This window comes from Oncorhynchus nerka, linkage group LG24 (genome assembly GCF_034236695.1).
Source record: "Oncorhynchus nerka isolate Pitt River linkage group LG24, Oner_Uvic_2.0, whole genome shotgun sequence".
NCBI lineage: Eukaryota > Metazoa > Chordata > Actinopteri > Salmoniformes > Salmonidae > Oncorhynchus > Oncorhynchus nerka.
The window spans coordinates 48,611,894-48,632,929 of NC_088419.1; the positions used below are offsets into that span (position 1 = coordinate 48,611,894).

The 21,036-nt window shown below is 45.6% G+C and overlaps 1 protein-coding gene across 1 annotated transcript in view; it reads right to left on the reverse strand.

Annotated features, from left to right (window-relative positions):
• LOC115108070 (receptor-type tyrosine-protein phosphatase S-like) overlaps nucleotides 1-21,036 on the reverse strand; it is a 207,836-nt gene that overhangs the window by 43,031 nt on the left and 143,769 nt on the right. The window contains 9 exon segments of the mRNA XM_065008938.1: nucleotides 1,389-1,486; nucleotides 5,880-5,927; nucleotides 13,040-13,155; nucleotides 14,342-14,508; nucleotides 14,825-15,037; nucleotides 16,040-16,127; nucleotides 16,806-17,056; nucleotides 17,417-17,511; nucleotides 18,569-19,162. Coding sequence (XP_064865010.1) covers nucleotides 1,389-1,486; nucleotides 5,880-5,927; nucleotides 13,040-13,155; nucleotides 14,342-14,508; nucleotides 14,825-15,037; nucleotides 16,040-16,127; nucleotides 16,806-17,056; nucleotides 17,417-17,511; nucleotides 18,569-19,162 — 1,670 coding nt within the window.

Genomic DNA, 21,036 nt, shown 5'->3' on the forward strand with positions numbered 1-21,036 from the left:
GATTCTCTGAAGATATGCCGCGCCTCTCCATCCAGGTTCTGTACTGCCTTCCTGATCATTAACCGAGCTCCCCTTCCTCACCCCTCTCCTATGTACGCTTTCTTCCCTCTCTCCTCCTCTCCTCCCACCTCCATCCCGCCACACTAGAAAACCAATCACTCAGAGCCCCAAAGAGTCCGGGCTTGGCAAGCCAAGACGCCCAGATGAGCAGCCATTCATCAAGAAAATAACAAAATGAAAATTACACTTCTCCATTTAATTTGGTCATTTATTTTTCTGGGGGAGCGAGATGGAGAGGGGGAGAGAGAGAGAGAGAGATGGAGAGAGAGAGAGAGAGAGAGAGAGAGAGAGAGAGAGGAGTGCACTGCAAGTAGCATTCCTTTCGGAGCCAAATAATTAAGAACTTTGCGTTGTACCAAAGTGTTTCCAAAGTGGCAACAAGTCACTCTTTTCCAAACCCTCACCGATGACTCGATACCCTCCTCCTTCTCTGCCTCGCCCGTGTGAAAGGAAGTCGATTTGGTACACGGTCCAACCCAGATGTATAAATAATAGATAAGAAGAAGATGTACTGTATGGCTGCAAGCAGTCATTATCCCAACAGCCACCACCATCCACCGCCGGCTTAACTGTGGTTCTACTGTTGGCATCCAGTACTACAGTACCCACAACTCTCCCTGGTGCAGCTCTGATGCTCTGAGGGAGGATATTGCTGTATGCAAACGAGGGCTGACTCAGCGATCCTGATTTCTAATCAGCGGCGGGGTTCATTTATAACCTCCCTGGCTGCACTCGGGGCTTCGACAGCTCGGCTTCATGCTCGCCCGATGCCAGTGTGTGTGTGTGTGTGTGTGTGTGTGTGTGTGTGTGTGTGTGTGTGTGTAGATCCACCATGCTACAGCTTAGAATCTTAAGGGTGGTTGACTGGTGTGGGACTAGATGCATTATGACGGAATAAGTGCTCAGTTATTTTTGGTAGGATTATGAAATTGCATTGGGGGAAGGGTTGTCTGGAAACCCAACATTTAAGTATAGAGTGTAATTTGTGTTGATTCATTATTTTGCGCCCAATTGAAGAGGATGTGGTGGAGCTTTGATTATACTGTATATTACAACGCCAACTTTGATTAGATAACATGCCACTACAATGTTAATACAGTCAGTTCACTAAAACCTTGGAATCCCAGTAATCTCATTCTACCCTGGTCAGGGGTGAAGTTTCTCCTAGGAACAGATCAAGGATTAGCTTCCTCTCCCCAAATCCTAACCTTAACCATTAGTGTGGAAAACGCAAAACTGACCCAAGATCAGCATCTAGACGCAACTTCCCCCTACACCTCACCAGAGACCCAACTTTAACCCTTAACCCCTGATCCCAGCCTACTCACCTCATATTCCTGGGAGAGCTTCAGGTTGTCGTTGGCTTTGAGAAGCTCTGTGTGTTCAGCCAGCTCTGCGATAGGGATGGGTGGATGATTCATCATACCTGTTCACCACACAGATGAAGAGAGAGAGAACCGAGGGAGGGGGGAAGGAGGGATAGAAATAAAATGCATCAGTACAGCTGTCATGGCATTTGAAGTGAGAGGCTAAAACCCTCAAAAAGTAAAGAGAATGACAGGACAAGGGTTTGGGGGGAATGGGGGTTGTGGATAATGCGGTTCTGCTAGCTGCAGAGGAGACAGAGGGGGAGGGGGGGGGGGGGTGAGTGACAAAGCCTTAAGTGACAAGGGAAGGAGGGAATACTAGGGAACATTCTGGAATTCAAACACACAATCCGTATGGAGTTGATGGGTGATGTTAGGGAATACAGTTGAGACCAGGCCGGAGCTCAAATTTTTATTCTGCACACTCACTACTATTCCCCTTCGTAATGGCGCACAAGTTATAGGGCCGCAAATGAAGGACAACCAATGGGTGATTGCTATGGTGAGAAAGAACCCCCCGACCAATTACCGCTCAAGTCTACAGAGAGACGCGGCTTTTAATAGCTTGGCAACAGAGACAAGGCAACAAACCTCGGTTTTTGATGGGGGAAATAATAAAGGAGAAATAACACCCCTTGAGTTTAGCCTTTGGAGCCAATATGATGCAATGTTGACATAAATTGTTCATCACTCCTCAGTGCACAAAAACAAAAGGAATTATAGTTTCTATGCTAGGGTAAGAGGAAAAAAACTAGAGCTTTCTCTTAGCCGGTTCACTGTGACAAGGAAGAGCTATTAACAATAGCATAAAAGCTGCCTGTGAAAATCTTTTTTCACATCCAGAGGCACAAATATTTAATATGGGAATTAACTCAAATCGTAAATAACGTCACCTCATTTTCGAGTGGCATTTCACACAAAATAACAACACTCATTTCCCATCAGCCAGGAAAACTAAGGCCTCAGTTTTTTTGTTTTCTGAAAAATATATTTAGATTAAAACAAGCAGTCAAAATGTTGCCACAATGAAGTACCTCTACATCACTGCATCTGTAAACTAATCTGGCTTCTGTCTACCTAGTTCAGGGGTTAGGGGTTAGGGGACAGTTGACGAGCCCTGGCCTGGGGTTTGGGTTGGATGAGATGGACGAGGGGGAGGGGGACAAGAGGGGAAGGTTATAGTGACAGTGGTGAGTGACGCGATGACGCAGCGAGCTGCTCCACTCCAGTCAGCCAAGGCCAAGCAAGCATGATGCTAGGATCAGTCACAGACACCCTTTTATGGCTTTCAGCCGGGCCATCCAAAAAAGCATCCAAAACCCTGGGCCCTTAAGATGGAGGCCTCTCCCCAGTCTCCACACCACCCAAAATGTTAGAACCTGCGCAGTCAGTTAAAGGCAATTTTTGCATGGTCTCTGTAAGCACTCGTCCACCACTACCGCCTTCCCAGCAGCCCTAGAAATATAGTCATATTCAAACCAGCCGAGTCAGTACTGGGGATATTTTAGCGACTTTTTCTCTATAGCTCTCCAAGTGCACCAGGCAATGTGCTGTAACGTTATTGGCGGGGCTGTGTGTGTACACTGGAGCTAATCCATTTAGGAGCATAATGCTGGGCATGTAATGGAATACGGTGGAGTCATATATTGTTGGCCTTTCCCTGGACATATCCCCGGCACGGAACTTAACGCTAGTCATATTTTTAAAAGGAGCTTAAGCCCACTTTGTTGCTTTCTGCAAATGGAGGTCAAAAGTTGTCTAAATCTTGATGACGTCCTTGGGCGTGCAAAATCGGCGTAATCAGATTAAGCATCCTAAATTTATCCCATTTGCGTGGCGCTTAGCGTCCTCCCGAATGTCGACGGGATCACAAATGTTTTGTTTTGTCGGGGAGGGGACACTCGACCCTCCCTGGCGTCACTCCCAATTAGTGATGGTAATTTTTTAAAATGAAGGGAACAATGTTACGCCGACAATTACATGGGGATTAACAAAGATTATAGGGATATAACAGGGATATAGGAGACACAGGGACTAATGGAGGTTGAGGCACTGAACACCACAGTTCTAGTTGATGACTGGACATGCTGTGTTGTATTAGAGGACTGGTTCAAAGGTGGATCACACTAGATCGTCTAAAGACCCACTGATTGAATAAGGCCCACTGATTGAATAAGGCCCACTGATTGAATAAGGCCCACTGATTGAATAAGGCCCACTGATTGAATAAGGCCCACTGATTGAATAAGGCCCACTGATTGAATAAGACCCACTGATTGAATAAGGCCCACTGATTGAATAAGGCCCACTGATTGAATAAGGCCCACTGATTGAATAAGGCCCACTGATTGAAGTTATTATTGTATTATTATCAGTGAAATGAAAAAAGTGCCTGTACTCATTTTAGGGGCCGGTGCTAAAATGTAATTTTAAAGGTGCTGGTGTTCATATTTTAGAGCATAAGAGATGTAGTTGAAACGTCACGGTCCCAGCACCGGCCAAATTCAAGCACGGACTTTTACACAGTTCAATAGCATGTCTTCATTTTGTCAATAAGTGAACCAATCTGACGATCCTTTGTGTGAGGCCAAATAAAACAACCTTCTCAATACTCCTCTAAGAATGGTTCTGTTCAATGATTTATTATCTTAAGTTGAATTAATAGACAAAACCTTGCATGGGAAGAGCAGTATTAGCAAGCCCCCCCCCGATGTAGTTGTATTAGGACAAGTTCCTAAATTTGTTTGCTCACACATCAGTTTCTGACTGAGCTAACATTGCATTCTACTTTCCTATGGCACCGGCTGGAAACTTGTTGTTATTAATCATTGCCGGATGGTGCATTTATTAACAACGAATGCGGGTTAGAAATCGGAAGAATTTGACTTGGGCTGTCCATTTGTTATCCCACAAACTCAACGGGAAAAGGTATCAGGAGCTATAAGGCGAAAAGAACGGACGCAAACGAGGACCTACCCTTATTTTCTCCTTTGGGGAAAAAATAAAGAGAGCGGTTTGTTAGCGGCAAGATCAAAAGCAGAGTGCGCTTAGTGTTTCAGTGGCAGACAGCGTTGTACTCAAACACTTAGTACCTCAGTGCCTATCTACAGCCAATCGTACTGCCTCAGATGTACTATATATGCAGGACAGTTGCTACAGCCTGCGGAGGCTACGGTTTAAGTGCTTGGTTTGGAAAAAAGGAACTGTAACCTGGGATTTACAAAAGAACGTAAGCCCACTGGCATATGTGAAACTAGTATTAACTGTGTTTATTTCAACTTAAAGGAAATGGATATGAATTGGACTGACGTTTGCTTCATTCATTTAACAAAAGCACGGACGAGTAAATAATAGCTGTCTAGTATAATTTTACTGGCGTTCATTTGGGCTCTCAGTCTGTTTAAAACAAGCAATACATCTAAACTGTTTTAAAAAATGAATACAACCCACAATGCATTGCACTCCGAGTTGGTGCTTTATGGAGTCTATTTTCATCTCGAATCCTGCCTAACTCGACAAAATATTCTCTGTATCAACACAGACAGTGGGACTGCATCTGAAATGGCACCTATTGGTACCCTGTTCATGATTGTACAATGTTTAACCAGGGCTCAGAGAAAAAAGGTGAAATAGTACCAATTTAAGCACCCCCACCCCCGAGTCGATCACATGTAAAGTCTTTCAAGGACAAGTTGTTGTCCACCCCCTACCCCCCACCTCCTCTACCCCACCCCCCTCTTCTCCCACAGTCTTTCCCTCCAATATCGAAGTAGTCCCTCCGTTTGTTTCTCAGCAATTAACAGCAGCGATCAATGGGCACGGAGAAACACAACTAGCGTCTGATTAAACATTTCCAATCTCCGATCTGCAGTCGATATGCCTGGGAAAAAAATATTCCTTTTGATAGCCCCAGCCACTGGCCTGTTTATATATGTTTATTTACATATAAAAGAGAAGACACTCTCAGCGTGCCTCGGCGTTGAAGGGAAAAAAAAAAGATTTTCCCTTTTTCCCCCCCTGCGAGAGGGAGACGATCAAATGTCGAACCATCATTTGCCAGGGTCTTTAATTAATTCCGCTCGTTATCTCGTAGACTGCAGAAAGACCCAGTCAGTTTAGATTGGAATTGAAGCAGTGGTGGGGGTGGAGGGAGGGGAGCAAGGGGAGTGAGCGAGAAGACAGAACTCCTGCAAAAACCCCATCTTTACATCAGCAGAAGTGAACGCAGAGGTTACGTGTAGTGGATTAATGCGCAGCCAAACAGCTTTGTGTGAATAACGCAACTGAAAATCCAACCAAAGTCAAAAACAGCTGGGTTACGAAAGAAAAAAAAAGAAAATTAGTGCTGAAATTGCAACGTGTGGGAAATAAACGTTGTAAATGGGGGCAATGCTAGAAAATCAAAAATAATGCGAGAGGACAAACACAGGAGCTAAATGCGTAGGGACTAACTTTCATAGTCAAAATCGGCATCACTTAGAGGACTGCTCAGACCAGAATCTGTGAAGAATAGCAAACATAAAAAAGGAAGGAAAACTTGTTAAAAAAAATGCTGAAATGCAAAGGCAACTTAAAAATCCTAAAAATTGACAAAATTATAAAAGGCGAAGAAACACACATACAGAGATGCAACTGATCTCAATCCTTCTTCACTTATTCACAAATGTTTAACTATGTTATTAATCACTATTCTTTGGGTTATTTTTGTACAGATCCTCCCCTGTCCCAGAATTATTGAGGTCCTTCACAGGGAGTGTTGGATTTGAAGCCAGCCTGTCAGACAGGCAGGGGGAAAGTAGGCCACACATTCAGCAGCATACCTTGACCCTCCTCCCACCCACTGGCAAAATCAGTGCCGCGGTGGCAGCGCAAGCTGTTTGTTTGGCACAGGCGTCCATCACTCCTGCCCATTTGAAACTCCTCTATCAAGCTGCCTGGCCATAGTGTGGGTCAGAAATGGATTTTGTTTCTCATACATAAACAGAGGTAAGAAAATTGCCATCATAAAAGAGAGCGAGAGAAAGAAAGAAAGGAAGGAAGAAAGAAAGAAAGGGAAACGGCTTATATATCTTCTGAAAAATGAATGGTGAAAAGCCCCTTTGTTCAGAAGTCTGAGCTGGTGCAAAAGGAAGCAGTTCTGACAGTACAACGTCTGGCAAGAAGATCCATGAAGGTAAAAGCTGCGTCACAGCCACACCCTCTTAGGTCTCTGTCTGTCTTTCTACTCGGGCAGAAAGAGGGCCAACTTAGGCCGTGCTCCTCACACCTGTCTGTTTGGTCAAGATGAGGTCACTGAAGCTCGGCACTGCAGCTGCTTACTGCTCGGGACTCGAAAGGAGTGCAAATTCAGTTTCAGGGCCACAAAAGCATTGTCTATTGAAAACACTCATGGACCGCTAGCACACGGTAGCCCAATGAAGCGTAGATGCATACTCTAGATTATAAGTACAAATGCTGCAGCAAATACAAATACTGTACACGGCAAGGGCACTTGGTGGTGAAAAGATTGAGTATGTGAACTCCGTTTTAGCGTTGCATATTGTGGCCTTACTGTAGCCCTCAAACTACATTGTAAGGAGAACAGTGAACACTTGCCATTTGAGTAAATCATCACTGTTATAACAAAACGTCTCCGCCAAAAAGCTTTCAGGGAATGGAAAAACTGCCGTATTGGACCATTTATGAAGACGCATAGCAACACTTTATTTCCAGCAGCTACAGGTTTTCTTCCGACAGAGACAACACATACTTCTGGTCATATGCACAAGAGAAAGCAAGGAAACGAAACAGCGGATGTGCACAAAAGGTTTACAGGTCATCGCAATGGAAGTCCTCAGAGCACACGGTTTCCGGTCCTCAAAGTGTGACCTTAGAAACCTGTACCACACTTCAGAGATGAGTGGCTGGGTGTACCCAAAGGGCTAACTCCTAACTACGATTCATCCTTCTGTACCATCCCGTAAGTCATCCGTCCAGGCTTCTCTGAGTTGAGAATCTGACTCAATTGGCAATTTCCACGAAGAGAGACTGGGCGTAACGAGAAGGGGATGAGCAGGTCAGGAAATCAGTAGACGAGTGCAGAAAGATGGGGACGAAGACGTGCAACATCCCCTTTCTCTGATTTCACTGTGACAATAACTAATTAAATGGAGGGGGTGACAAATCTCCGGTTCAAAAATGTAATGTATCATTCCAGCAGTGTGTGCGCGTGCCACCTGATTTCGACGACTTGTGGGAAGACAGTGTAGCTGAACACAAAGACGAGGCGTTCCCGATGCAAGCGTGGGGTTGGAGCATGTATTTGTGTGCACGGTGCCTTCGTAAAGTATTCACACCCCTTGAATTCTTCCACATTTTGTTGTGTCACAGCGTGAAATGATTCAATTTAGATTTTTGTGTCACTGATCCACACACAACACCCCATAATATCAAAGTGGAATTATGTTTTTAGAAATGTTTACAAAATGAATTTTTTAAAAAAATGAAAAGCTGAACTGTCTTGAGTCAGTAAGTATTCAACCCCTTTGTTACGGCAAGCCTAATTAAATTTGTGAGTAAAAATGTGCTTAACAAGTCACACAATAAGTTGTGTGGACTCTTTGTGCAGTAATGTGATTTTTTTAAATGACTACCACATCTCTGTTCCCCACACATACAATTATCTGTAAGGTTCCTCAGTCGAGCAGTGAATTTCAAGCACAGATTCAACCACAAAGACCAGGGAGGTTTTCCGTCGGCTCGTAAAGAAGACAGTGAATACCCCTTTGAGCATGGTGAAGTGATTAATTACACTTAGGATGGTCTATCAATACACCCAGTCACTACAAAGATACAGGAACACTTCCTAACTCAGTTGCCGGAGTGGAAGGAAACCGCTCAGGGATTTCACCAATGGTGACTTTAAAACAGTTAGAGTTTAATGGCTGTGATAGGAGATAACTGAGGATGGATCAACAACATTTTAGTTACTCCACAATATTAACATAGATGACAGAGTGAAAAGAAGGAAGCATGTACAGAATAAAAATATTCCAAAATATGCACTGAAGTAATACTCCCAAAAATTTGGCAAAGAAATTAACTTTTTGTTCTGAATACAAAGCGTTATGTTTGGGGCAAATCCAACACAACACATCACTGAGACTAGGGAGTTATTTGGGATAAAAAATGAATGGAATAGTGCAAAGCACAGGCAACATCCTAGAGGAAAACTTGGTTCAGACTGCTTTCCAACAAACAATGGGAGACAAATTCCCCTTTTAAGCAGGTAATTCACCAATTGCCTAAAACACAAGGCCAAATCTACACTGGAGCTGCTTACCAAGACGACATTGAACGTTCCTGAGTGGCCTAGTTACAGTTTTGACTTAAGTCAACTTGAAAATCCATGGCAAGACTTGAAAATGGCCGTCTAGCAATGATCATCAACCAACTCGACAGAGCGGGGGAGCGAGAGATGAACAGAGGAAACAAGGGAGTAAGGAGAAAAGACAAGGATTTTTAAAAGAACAATGTGCAAATATTGAACAATCCAGGTGTGCAAAGTTCTTAGAGACTTACCCAGAAAGACTCTGACAGCTGCAATCGCTGCCAAAGTACGTATTGACTTAGGGAGTTGAATACTTATCTAATCAAGTTATATTAAGTGTTATATCAAGTGTTTTATTTTCCATAAAAAAATTTAAATGTTCAAATTCTTCTTCCACTTTGACAAAACAGAGTATTTCGTGTATATCGTTGACACAAAAAAAAGGCAATTAAATCAATTTTAATCCCACTTTGCAACACAACAAAATGTGGAAACAGTCGAGGGGCGTGCATACTTTCTGTATGTTTCTGTGTAAGTGTGTGGATGCATCAGTGAGCAGAGCACGGTATTGTCCTGCAGGCCTGGTAGAGGAAGTCAGCCTCCGACCAGAGGGCTTGGCAGGAAGTGAGATGATTAGAGCCGAGACCTCTGAGAGTTGGATTTGGTGATGTGGGAACGTGGCCCTCAGAGAGAGAGAGAGAGAGAGCGATCGAAAGCACAGAAAGAAAGGAACCAGAAAATGCAGACAGATGACAGGGGACAGAAAAATATGAAAAGAAGGTAAAATGTGGGAAAGAATGGAGACAGAGATAGGAAGAGAGCGAGAGAGAGGTTAATAGCTGTAGGAGGCACAAAATGAGGAAAAGAAAAAGAGAGAGAGATAACTAATAGCTATAGACGGGGAGGAGTGGGTTTGGAGGGGGAGATGACAGATATCAACTAAGTTGTGCTTCATTAGCCAGGCGAGTCTGGAGACAGACCCGGAGTACAAACCTAAAGATAAGGACGAGAGGGCGCCAGCGCAGCACGAACACACGCAAATACACACGCCTAGACTATAGTCTAGTTTAGCATCTGACATATCATCTAAAACATATTTCATGCTAACCCAAGGCAGCGGCCACTGCACAGGCATGGGCTTGGTGACATATGCTCCTTTGGGTTGGACTGGAGGGCCCTCCAAGTGTAGTAGAGTACGCTCGTTTGAACAATGGCCACTATTAGCTAATGGGGATGTTCGAAAATGTTCTCCGCCCAGCTTAATTGCGCTAAAATGTCTGTTTAAATTAACATCTCACCGAGTGAAGAGATAATGACATTGAATTCAATGGAACGACAGTAATAGGCAAAAGGAGAAGAGGATTCACTTAATAATACGTAGAATGTGTGTGTGTGTGTGTGTGTGTGTGTGTGTGTGTGTGTGTGATAGAGAGAGCCACCGTAATAAGGTTTTTCATTATTCTTTAAGGAGCGGTGGAGGAGGAGGAGGAGGAGGAGAGGAGAGACGCGGAGGAGGGAATGTACTGGAAGGAAAGCAGACACAAATACGACCAAAGGCCATCATGCTCATTTTCTCTGCTATTACAGGACCGGTGGTGAGGGTGCGAGCCCTACATCCGAGAGTGTGTGATAAAGGAGAGGCCTGCCTGCCTGCCTGCCTGCCTGTCTGCCTGCCTGCCTGTCTGCCTGCCTGTCTGCCTGTCTGTCTGTCTGCCTGTCTGTCGGGAGTCCAATGATATTTCGCTCTGTCCTCCAATGTACAAATAGGGTGGGGGTTACAAGTATAGGCTGCCTGCACCAAATCCCGAGTTCACCATGCAGCACAGGAGATTAGGTCCTTTGAAATGTGAGCCTTTTGATGGACTGAAGATTGGCGACAGAAGACTGATGACTGATAGACAAGGAGAGGGGGAGCGAGAGATGAACAGAGGAAACAAGGGAGTAAGGAGAAAAGACAAGGACGGCGGAATGTGTGACAAGGTCACAGGGTGTAGACAGACAACGAGGCCAGACAGAAGCCATGGGGAAATGTCAGCCAAGGCTTTAGACGGAGGAGCCCGGAGAAAATGAGAGCAGGATCAAGTGTTCTTGTCTTTTAACGGAGAGGGCTTTTCCAGCCAAGATGATGAACAACATAATACTTGAGGACAGTGATGGTGGAAGGACAGAAAAGTGGACTAAAAGTACAGGACGAGGTTTTGAGAAAGGTGCTCTACTACAAAAACAATCTCTAATCTTTATAATTTTAGAGATCCAAGGTGTTATGGTTATTGTGAATGGTTGGTTTGTAGTAGTATGTATGGGTAGATGGAGAAACACAGATTAAGTATCAGCACAAAACACAGCATTGGTCTACATTCAAAACATTTCAAATATAGTTTAATTGAGCTGATGGGACTGAAAGTCTGAAATCCACCATGGTTTTTAGTGATACATGAGCCATTCACATTTTCTTTCACATGATAATTGTGTGAGGTCACTTGGGTGTATGCATGAACATGTTTGTATGTGCATAAGCTGGTGAGAGTATGGATGTCTTTATGTTTCATGTGTATGTCAATGTGTGAGGGGTGTTTGATTGTTCGTGTACGAGGATGTGCATTTTCCTAAAAAATTATGTATGTACAAGTGTTGAGTGTTTGTGGTGGGTGTTTGCATACACTACCGTTCAAAAGTTTGGGGTCACTTAGAAATGTCCTTGTTTTTGAAGGTAAAGCAAATGTTTTGTCCGTAAAAAATAACATCAAATTGAACAGAAATACAGTGTAGACATTGTTAATGTTGTAAATGACTATTGTAGCTGAGAACGGCAGATTTTCAATGGAATATCTACAGTACATAGGCGCACAGAGGCCCAATTTCAGTAACCATCACACCTGTGTTCCAATGTCACGTTGTGTTAGCTAATCCAAGTGTATCATTTTAAAAGGCTTATTGATCATTAGAAAACCATTTTGCAATTATGTCAGCACAGCTGAAAAAGGTTGTCCTGATTAAAGAAGACTAGACTAGTTGTGTATTTGGAGCATCAGCATTTGTGGGTTCGATTACAGGCTCAAAATGGCCAGAAACCAAGAACTTTCTTCTCAAACTCATCAGTCTATTCTTGTTCTGAGAAATGAAGGCTATTCCATGCCAGAAATTGCCAAGAAACTGAAGATCTCGTACAGCGCTGTGTACTACTCCCTTCACAGAATAGCGCAAACTGGCCCTAACCAGAATAGAAAGAGGATTGGGAGGCCCTGGTGCACAACTGAGCAAGAGGACAAGTACATTAGAGTATCTAGTTTGAGAAACAGACGCCTCACAAGTCCTCAACTGGCAGCTTGATTAAACACCAGTCTCAACATCAACAGTGAAGAGGCGACTCCGGGATGCTGGCCTTCTAGGCAGAGATGCAAAGAAAAAGCCATATTTCAGAATGGTCAATAAAAATAAAAGATTTAGATGGGCAAAAGAACAGACACTGGACAGAGGAAGATTGGAAAAAAAGTGTAATGAAAAGACGAATCTAAGTTTGAGGTGTTCGGATCACAAAGAAAAAATGAAAAGATGCTGGAGGAGTGCTTGACGCCATCTGTCAAGCATTGTGGAGGCAATGTGATGGTCTGTGGGTGCTTTGGTGGTGGTAAAGTGGGAGATTTGTACAGGGTAAAAGGGATCTTGAAGAAGGAAGGCTATCACTCCATTTTGCAACGCCATGCCCTGTGGACGGCGCTTAATTGGAGCCAATTTCCTTCTACAACAGGACAATGACCCAAAGCACAGCTCCAAACTATGCAATAACTATTTAGGGAAGAAGCTGTCAGCTGGTATTCTGTCTATAATGGAGTGGCCAGCACATTCACCGAATCTCAACCCTATTGAGCTGTTGTGGGAGCAGCTTGACCGTATGGTATGTAAGATGTGCCCATCAAGCCAATCCAATTTGTGGGAGGTGCATCAGGAAGCATGCGGTGAAATCTCTTCAGATTACCTCAACAAATTGACAACTAGAATGCCATAAGGTCTGAAAGGCAGTATTTGCTGCAAATGGAGGATTCTTTGACGAAAGCAAAGTTTTGAGGGGCACAATTATTATTTCAATTAAAAATCATTATTTATAACCTTGGCAACGTCTTGACTATATTTCCTGTTAATTTTGCAACTCATTTCATGTATGTTTACCATGGAAAACGAGGACATTTCTAAGTGAGCCCAAACTTTCGAACGGCCGTGTACATGTGCGCGCATTCACTTATAGGTCCCTATAATGCTGCTAAATTGGTCTGTGTTTGTATGTGTCCCGTCCCCCACACCGTACCTGGGGTTTGGAAGTTGATGCGTCTCATTTCCACAGGGTCTGTTGGATGGTGGGGTGTGATCTCTGCGTTGTTCAGCAGACATTTTGTTCTGGGCTCTGACTCCTTTCGTTTACGGCTTTGAGGGGGGGGAACACAGACGCACACCGTCAAGACCCAACCGAAACAAAATGTCCACCCACCACACACACAAAAAAAGCTCACTGTGCTGCTACGACAACTTTAGTGCTGAATGTCGAAATAACCCTCCATGAAACAAGTCCGAGAGTAATATCTAGTGAGCCAGCTTCTCTTTCCCTGACATTTTTTTCACCCCGACTAATTAAAAACATATTTTATGCTGAGACAGGTTATTTTCTCGCCGAAATAACACACAGCAATAAAGTACGGCTAAGCCTTACCTGTCAGGTTTGCTGCTTCCGGAGAAAGCAATGGGAGTTTCAAATAAATATATAAAGAGGGGAAAAACACAACACAAGGAGAGAGAGGGGGGAGAAGAGAGAAATCAATAGAGAGCATTTTAAAATTCACAGGGGCAGCCGCCTCGCAGTGCTAGCTAGATAAAGCTCATCAGCATTTGGAGGAGCCGGTCTGGGTCGTGTGTGTGTGTTACCGTGTGTGTGTGTGTGTGTGTGTGTGTGTGTGTGTGTGTGTGTTTATGACTGTGTGTGTGTCTTGGTGAGGGGGGTGGAGGGTGTCAGGACCAAGGGCAGGTAGAAACACTAGCCACCAGGGAGAGAGAGGGAAAGCAGGAGAGAGAGGAGAGAGGAGAGAGAGAGAGATTCGAGGAGAGATGTTACTCTCCCTTACCACCAGCATGCAGAGGTACAAGCCAAGGTCAGACTAATTGTCAGGGAGCATCTGAAAGTTAGGCCCTGTTTCTCCTACTCAAACTTTGGCCGGTCTATTCTACATACATGACTGCACACAGTTACAGTATACTACCGGGGCTTGTGGTCTCTTAGACAGTGTGTTGCCTACAACTGTTAAACCAGAATCAGATACAGTACTTTAACTGCTTGCTTGCACCAGCCCCTCAAAAACACATGTAAATACTTTAGATTTCAGTTATTTTGAGGTTAAAACAAGGCTTTAGATATTTCCCCATCAAGTAAAGGTATCGCCATCAATATGTTTCTGGTTCCAATTAACACAGAGCATTAGCTCTTTCCCTAACTCTTCTACGTCTTCTTTTCCCCACAGTCCCTCCTTTTTTGTTCCCCCCAACATACGGAACAAACGCCACCCCCTCGGACTCCCCTGTAGCCTACACCCCCCCCAGAGTCTCCTACAACGTAACTCACTTCTTGTAGAGGAGGATGGCGATGACGATGCAGATGATGAAGACCACGGCCAGCACGGGCCCCACCACCCAGATGAGGCCATCTCCGCCCGTCTCGATGGGCAGAGGATCCACTTCCATCTCTGGGGTCACCACTGGATCCGTGTATGGGCTGGCCGCAAACATTTTCTACACAGAGCGAGAGTAGAGAGAGATAGACATAGGGCTCAATACAATTAACAGGAAACAAATAGACAGACATAAAATATAGACAAGGGCTCAATGGAATTAAACTGAGAAGTAGTGTAGCTTTGAATAACATGAATACCTTTCATTAACTCACTCACACATCTGGGATGACCAGTCAGTTATCTCTATACTGTATATGGATATTGTATATGGATCTGTGTGTGTGTGTGTGTGTGTGTGCAAGCGTATTTGTGTCTGAGTGTGCATGTGCACGTGTATCCACATTGCGCTTCTCATCTCCATCTCTAGTCCTCACCCCGGCCGTGGTGTTGAGCTCAGCCAGCAGGAAAAAGACGTACTCCTGCCCGGGCTCCAGAGGTTTGTTCTCACAGCTGCTGTGGCGGTGCTCTGTGCCCAGGGTGAACGTGGTGGGGAGCTGCTTGAAGCAGGCTGTGATGTAGGGCTTCTTGCCGTCCGCCTGGCTCAGCTGGCGCCTGGTGCGACGCTTCGGGGTGATGTCCCTCAGCAGCTGGAGGAGACAGGGAGAGAGTGGTGAGGGGGAATGAGGTATGGGAGGGGTTGAGGAGGGTGTGAGATGTCTAAGGGACTTTATCTTAGTTGGTTGGTTTGTCCGTCTGATTTGTCTCTCTGTCAAATGTATCTGTCTGTCCATCTCTCTGCATACTAATTGCTTCATCTCTATTTGATAAAGTGGACTGAGGATGTTCATGCGTGCTCTCTTAAAACGTCGAAAAGGGAAAGAGTTGGCAGACCCACAGTATCCATGAAAAGTACAGTCCGTCCGTCTATCTCTCTGTCCGTCCATCTGTCTGTCTGTCTGTATCTTTTCCCCCACCGACCTGTCTACTCATCAGTTTATCATTCTTATTGCTCCGTCCGTCCACCTATCTGATCAGTCAGTGTGTGAGTGAAGAGGAGAACATCAATGGAGATAGTTTGTGTACAAATGTAAATGTCCGCTGAAAACGTCCTAAATAGGGTTTTTGCGGGTCGATTCCCTCCGTACACACTGGCCCCAAAGTCAATAGGGTGCTTGTTGGCATGGTGCCCTGACAGACCAGGACACTCCATTCCTTTGCAACAAGAAAATGAAGGAGTCCTCTGAAGAGGTGGAATTCATTCCAAATCCAAGAGCTCACCGCTGATCCAAAGCCGCGGGAAGATTCCAACCCCCGAAACAATCTTCCCGCGGCCATTCGCTGATCACAGCTCAAGATCACCCCTAACAACCGAAGAAGGGTGGGAGCAGGGAGGTAATCCCCTTCTCTCCAGGCAGGATGGTTGAACCACACGCGAGGGTGCAACATGACATTTTATAGAAATGTTGTGCCCTTTGTGTATGTCACACAACAAAAAAAAATGCAGTTTTACTCAGAAATGGTACATATGGTTCAAGTTTTTAGTGATAAAAAAAGAAGTTGAGTCACCTGGGAAGAGCACTGTGGTTGAAACACAATTCCATTGTGGACTTTGAGCAACGCTGGGATGTGCGTAATTCCTCGGTTCTTACCTCTTCCAAGTCCATCTCGTCTGGGTTCTTGTGATGTCGGGCTGTTCCCGAGCCCTTCTTTAGTGGTACCACCACCACATAGAAATTCCTGCGAGGCACACAGACATCAGTACCGTCGACATACAACATCTTCAGAGAGCCATTACACTAACTTACACTAATAGGGACGAATGGGCTAGGTTGGATTTAACCTGAAAGTGTGTGTGTGTGTGTGTGTGTGTGTGTGTGTGTGTGTGTGTGTGTGTGTGTGTGTGTGTGTGTGTGTGTATGTATGTATGTATGTATGTATGTATGTATGTATGTATGTATGTGAGAGAGAGTGATAGAGAGATAGAGAGCAAGAGAGAGAGAGAGTGATAGAGAGATAGAGAGCAAGAGAGAGAGAGAGTGATAGAGAAAGAGTGAGAGAGAGAGTGATAGAGAGAGATAGATAGTAAGTCAGAGGAAAAGGAATGTGAGAGGGAGAGGATAATGGAACACTGGAGTGAGAATGGAGATGAGAGAGCAAGACAGAAGGTTGGCAACAGCGAGGGCAAGAAAGCAAGGTGTAATGTGTGCTCTGTGGAAGAGTGTGTGAGTTTGAGGAAGCGAGAAGAAAAAAAAGAGAGGAGCGCAAACAAGTGGGACGAACCGGCAAAAGAGCGGAAAGAAGAAAGCAAGATAGAAAGGAGGATGAACCAACAAGAGAAAGAACGATGAAAGAAAGAACCACGTCAGACAAACCCATGAACCCATATACCAAAACCTAGGTGTCAACTTCTCTCACTTGATGTCCTTGCTTTCCACCGGGGTGAAGCCCATGGTCAGAATGTTGTCCGGCTCCGAGTAGAGGTCCAGCTTGGGCTTCTTGACCAGGATGGGCGGTGCAGTCCTAGCGACCACACGGTGGCGAGGTCCACCCTCTGTTTTCTCCTGACACGTGACCCGGAACTCATAGGTGGTGTTGGGCCGCAGGCTGGTGACCAGCGCCTTGGTCAGCCGGGCGTCCACGTCCATCTTCTGGCGGTTGTACTCAATCTGGACAGGGGGCAGATGGACAGATGGACAAACGGAGACACACCAAAAAAAATACACATTAGGGAAGCCTCAGCTCCGGGGTAAAACTGCTGGGTAAAAGCATGGACGATGTAAAATTAGTTTGAAGGAGATATTCTTTGGGAATAGTGTGTTCCAAGATGGCATGTGTATGCCTGGCTGTCTATAGACGTCTCTCTGTGAGGGTTGATTGACTCTAGAATTTGGTCTATGCAAGATTGCATCGTTTGAACTATGACTTAAATCAAAATTGCAGTCGGTGGCATAATTAGTCACAAATGAATTCATAGAGTCCTGTAGACGTGTGCGTCGTTTTTGTCTGATTGTCTATCGCTCGCTCACCGTGCACCGGAATGGGAACCGCCTCTCAGCAAACTTCCACGTTAGCAACACCGTTGTCTTGGTGACCCACTTCACTGTGAAGTTCTTCGGGACGTCTGTCGTGAGAGAGAAGAGTAAAAAATAAAGAAAAACGAACAAAACAAAAACAGAGAGGTTGTGTTTAGTTTGGAGAGCTGAGGAAGGAGGAAAGGAGAGAGTGAGAGAGTGTGAAAGAGAAAAAAAGGGAGCGTAGGTCATTTTCCCAGCTGGGGTTCCTCTGGGTTGGAGTAGTGAGCGGGCGGTGAGCTGTGCTGTGATAGGCTGTGAAGGGGGCAACGCTATTGGTTAGACACACAGCATGGGAGACTCATGGACAAGTACGGACCCATGGAGCACGGACGTGCCCGCTGGCTGGCCTCCCGGACAGTGCCAACCCCTCTCTGACCACTACATCTTTCTACTAGTAACTATCCCCCTTTGCCCGCTCCCTTCCCATTGAAAACCAGGAGTCGTTGACCCTTGTGGTTCTGGCGCCAACCATCTCTGCACTCTGAGCATGGATTGGCACTGCCCACGATGTGCTGCCTGGCGGGCACAAAGACAGACCCAAACACAGCATGCCGACAGTCGTTAGCAGTGCATCGGGGGGATGCCATGCCACAAACCTTACCATAGTGGGAGGGGGGGGGAACAGAGTAAACAAACTGAAAACCAACGGAAATAAGGAACCAAAGTCTTGTACTTGATAACGGAAATGTACTAAAACTCTTGACTGAAACAAACTCTTGACTGAGTTCCTACCTTTGTTTCGTTTCTTTGCAAATTGGGGGTGTGTGTGTGAGGCTGCATTAGCTGTGTAAGTGTGCATGGCTGCAAAGGCCTGAAAGGAGACTGCAAGGTGTCTGACCAACCGGCACTTACCTTGGAACGCCGCGTCTCCTCCCCTTTTTCAAACTGACTGACTGTAACTTACTGACTGGTTTTACCTTTGGGTTAGTGAAGTGAGTGTCCCCCGCAAACTTTTTAAGGATCTAGGATTTTTTTTTTGTCGTGGAGAAGAAGTGAAGGTGGTTGGAGGGGGGGGGAAGTTGGTTTCATTTTTGTGTTGTTGCTTGTTGTTTTCAATTTAGTGTTTTTCCCCCCCGGGTTGGGAGAGAAACAGGCAAGCCATACCTGTCTCAAACGCCACAGTCCGATACTGGATCGGCGGGCTGTAGGGCCCTGGACCTACACTCGTGTGCGCTCGTATTTTCACGTCGTACGCTGAGTTGGGTTTTAGGCTGTTGAGCACGTAGCTGGACTGGATGGCGGGCAGGCTGAGTTCCCGGGGTGCACCCCCAACGCCCGTCTCCTGGTACGCCAGCGTGTACTCCGTGATGTCCCCGTTGCGCTCCGCCAGCACCGGGGGCGACCATGCCAATTCTACCGAGCAGCAGGTCACGTTGGAGCTCTCGCTGATTTGGGGGTACCCTTGGGGTGTTTGTTCAGGCACATGCAGTTCGGCCGTAGCCTCCTCCCCAAAGCCCCCCCGGCTCTTAGCCTGGACTTTGAAGAGATAGGTGGCACCGCGGTGGACGCTGGCCACCGTGTACTGCCTCTCCTGGGGGGTGAACTCCAGAGTAGCCAGGGGGGACACGTCCTTGCGGCCAAACTGAAGCCGGTAACCCTGCAGCTCCATGCCAGGGATCATAACATCGGGTGCGTCCCAGCGGACCACGGCCGACGTCTCCGAATCGTGAGCCACTGACAGATAGGGCGGCCCGGGCACTGTTGAGGAAAGGAAACAAACAAAACTTTATCCATTTATATTTTAACTCTAGGAGGTCAAACAGGATTTGTTTTGAAGAGCGAGAATGGTGTGTGGTTTGTACATCTAGGTACGACAAGAACAAATAATAGACTATGCTGTAACATTGTGGACAAGATTAAGGCTGCTCGGGAGGACAATGGTGTATGTTTGGTGTGGGATAAACGTGTTTTCTTCATTATCGAATGGAATGTGCCTTTTAGTGGGGCAAATTATTATTTTTTCTTTCAGCAGATGAAAGGTTATGCAAGAACAGAGTCAGTAGAAACCACTGAAACCGATTTTGTCTGGGACTACTTTACACTTTCAACGGCATAATGTTGGGCCGGTAGACCTACAGTACTCTATTTGGGTTGGTGCCGATTCCATTTGAACTCAGTCAATTCCGATAATGACATGCAATTCAACTGCAGCTTCAAAGGTCCTCTCAACAGAAACAATGAGCCATTTCTCCTATTCACAAATTGATATTCAATACATTCCAGCATTGACGAGTAGAAGCGTGTGCAAATGGGAATTGGAACTCAAAGTGACTGTGATGTGGCCTTGTCACAGATCTGTTTGTGCTTGGCCAACTCTGTTGTCATTGTCAAGCCTTGGCAGAAACAGACCGGCACACCCAGGCTAACTGTGATGTGACTCTCTGACCAAAAAAAAAGTATTCTCAAAGTTTCAGTGTAAAAGCTAAGAGATAATCAACTCTAGACATGAGGCTTTAGACTGGATGAGCCACAGACCGGATGATGCAGTAGTCTAGACGTTCTTCTTCAGTGACCCAGATTCGGGGTTGTGGATGGCTCCCCTCTCTGTGTTTCTCCCCGTTCGATAGAGGTCCCATCAGTGTGATCGAGCCAGTGTCAACACGGAGGCTTTGTCTCAGAAGTGAGCGGCGCTTAGTGAGAGATGAGCGCTGTGAAATTGCACTCCAGTCCCGTCTTAGCGCAGGCGATCCCACACCAGACTTGTCATCTAACGTTGTCTATGAAAATACATGAGGCGAAAGATGTGATCTTTCACTTGATACACCTGACTCCCAAAAACGCTATCCCCGAAATACTACTACGCGGGCTTAATCATAAACATACACGCACAGGCTCCAACACACACACACATTAGGTGCAAAAGTTCAATTTGTGTACATGTGTGTTAGGCTACTCTGCAATGCAAGTACTTCTGCCATTTACGTGCGCACATGCTTATGTGTGTGTGGGTTGCGCCTCGTGATTTAGCCCAACTCAGCAGACAGTTCCTGCCCTTACATCATCCCTGCTGCACACAGGGCAATTTGGCCTCTCTCCCAGGCCAGGGCCCAATATGGAGAAGCCAAACATTTGTCTGGAGCCATCGCTCCCTCCCTCACACTGGCTGGAACAATATCTACCTCAATGCTTTGTGTGTGTGTTTCAGTGTGTGTGGATTTCTGCCGACACTGTATGTGTGCACTCTTGTACACACACTCTTAGCCACTGTGTAGCACGCACACAGGCTCCCGTACCAATTGACAACTCACATCTACCCCACTTCCCCATATACCCATCCACTTTGTTCCTTCTTGTTAATGGGCCTGTTCTGGGCAGGGGCAAATTGAGTTGGAACAATAATGGAAAAACAGCAGTCTCCAAACAGCGGTGAGATGAATACGTCTATTACTCCCCGCTAACAAACTATAACTTCAGCCCTGCAACCAGCCTGCCTTGTTTAAACTTGACTCCCCTCACATTCACTGCTCCGAGATAATGGGCCTGAGATGTGTGTGTGTGTGTTTACAGGGTAGGCTCGGGACTACTGTAAATGAAGAGGAAAGGGTAGGTGGGGTTAACTGAGAAAGCAGGCT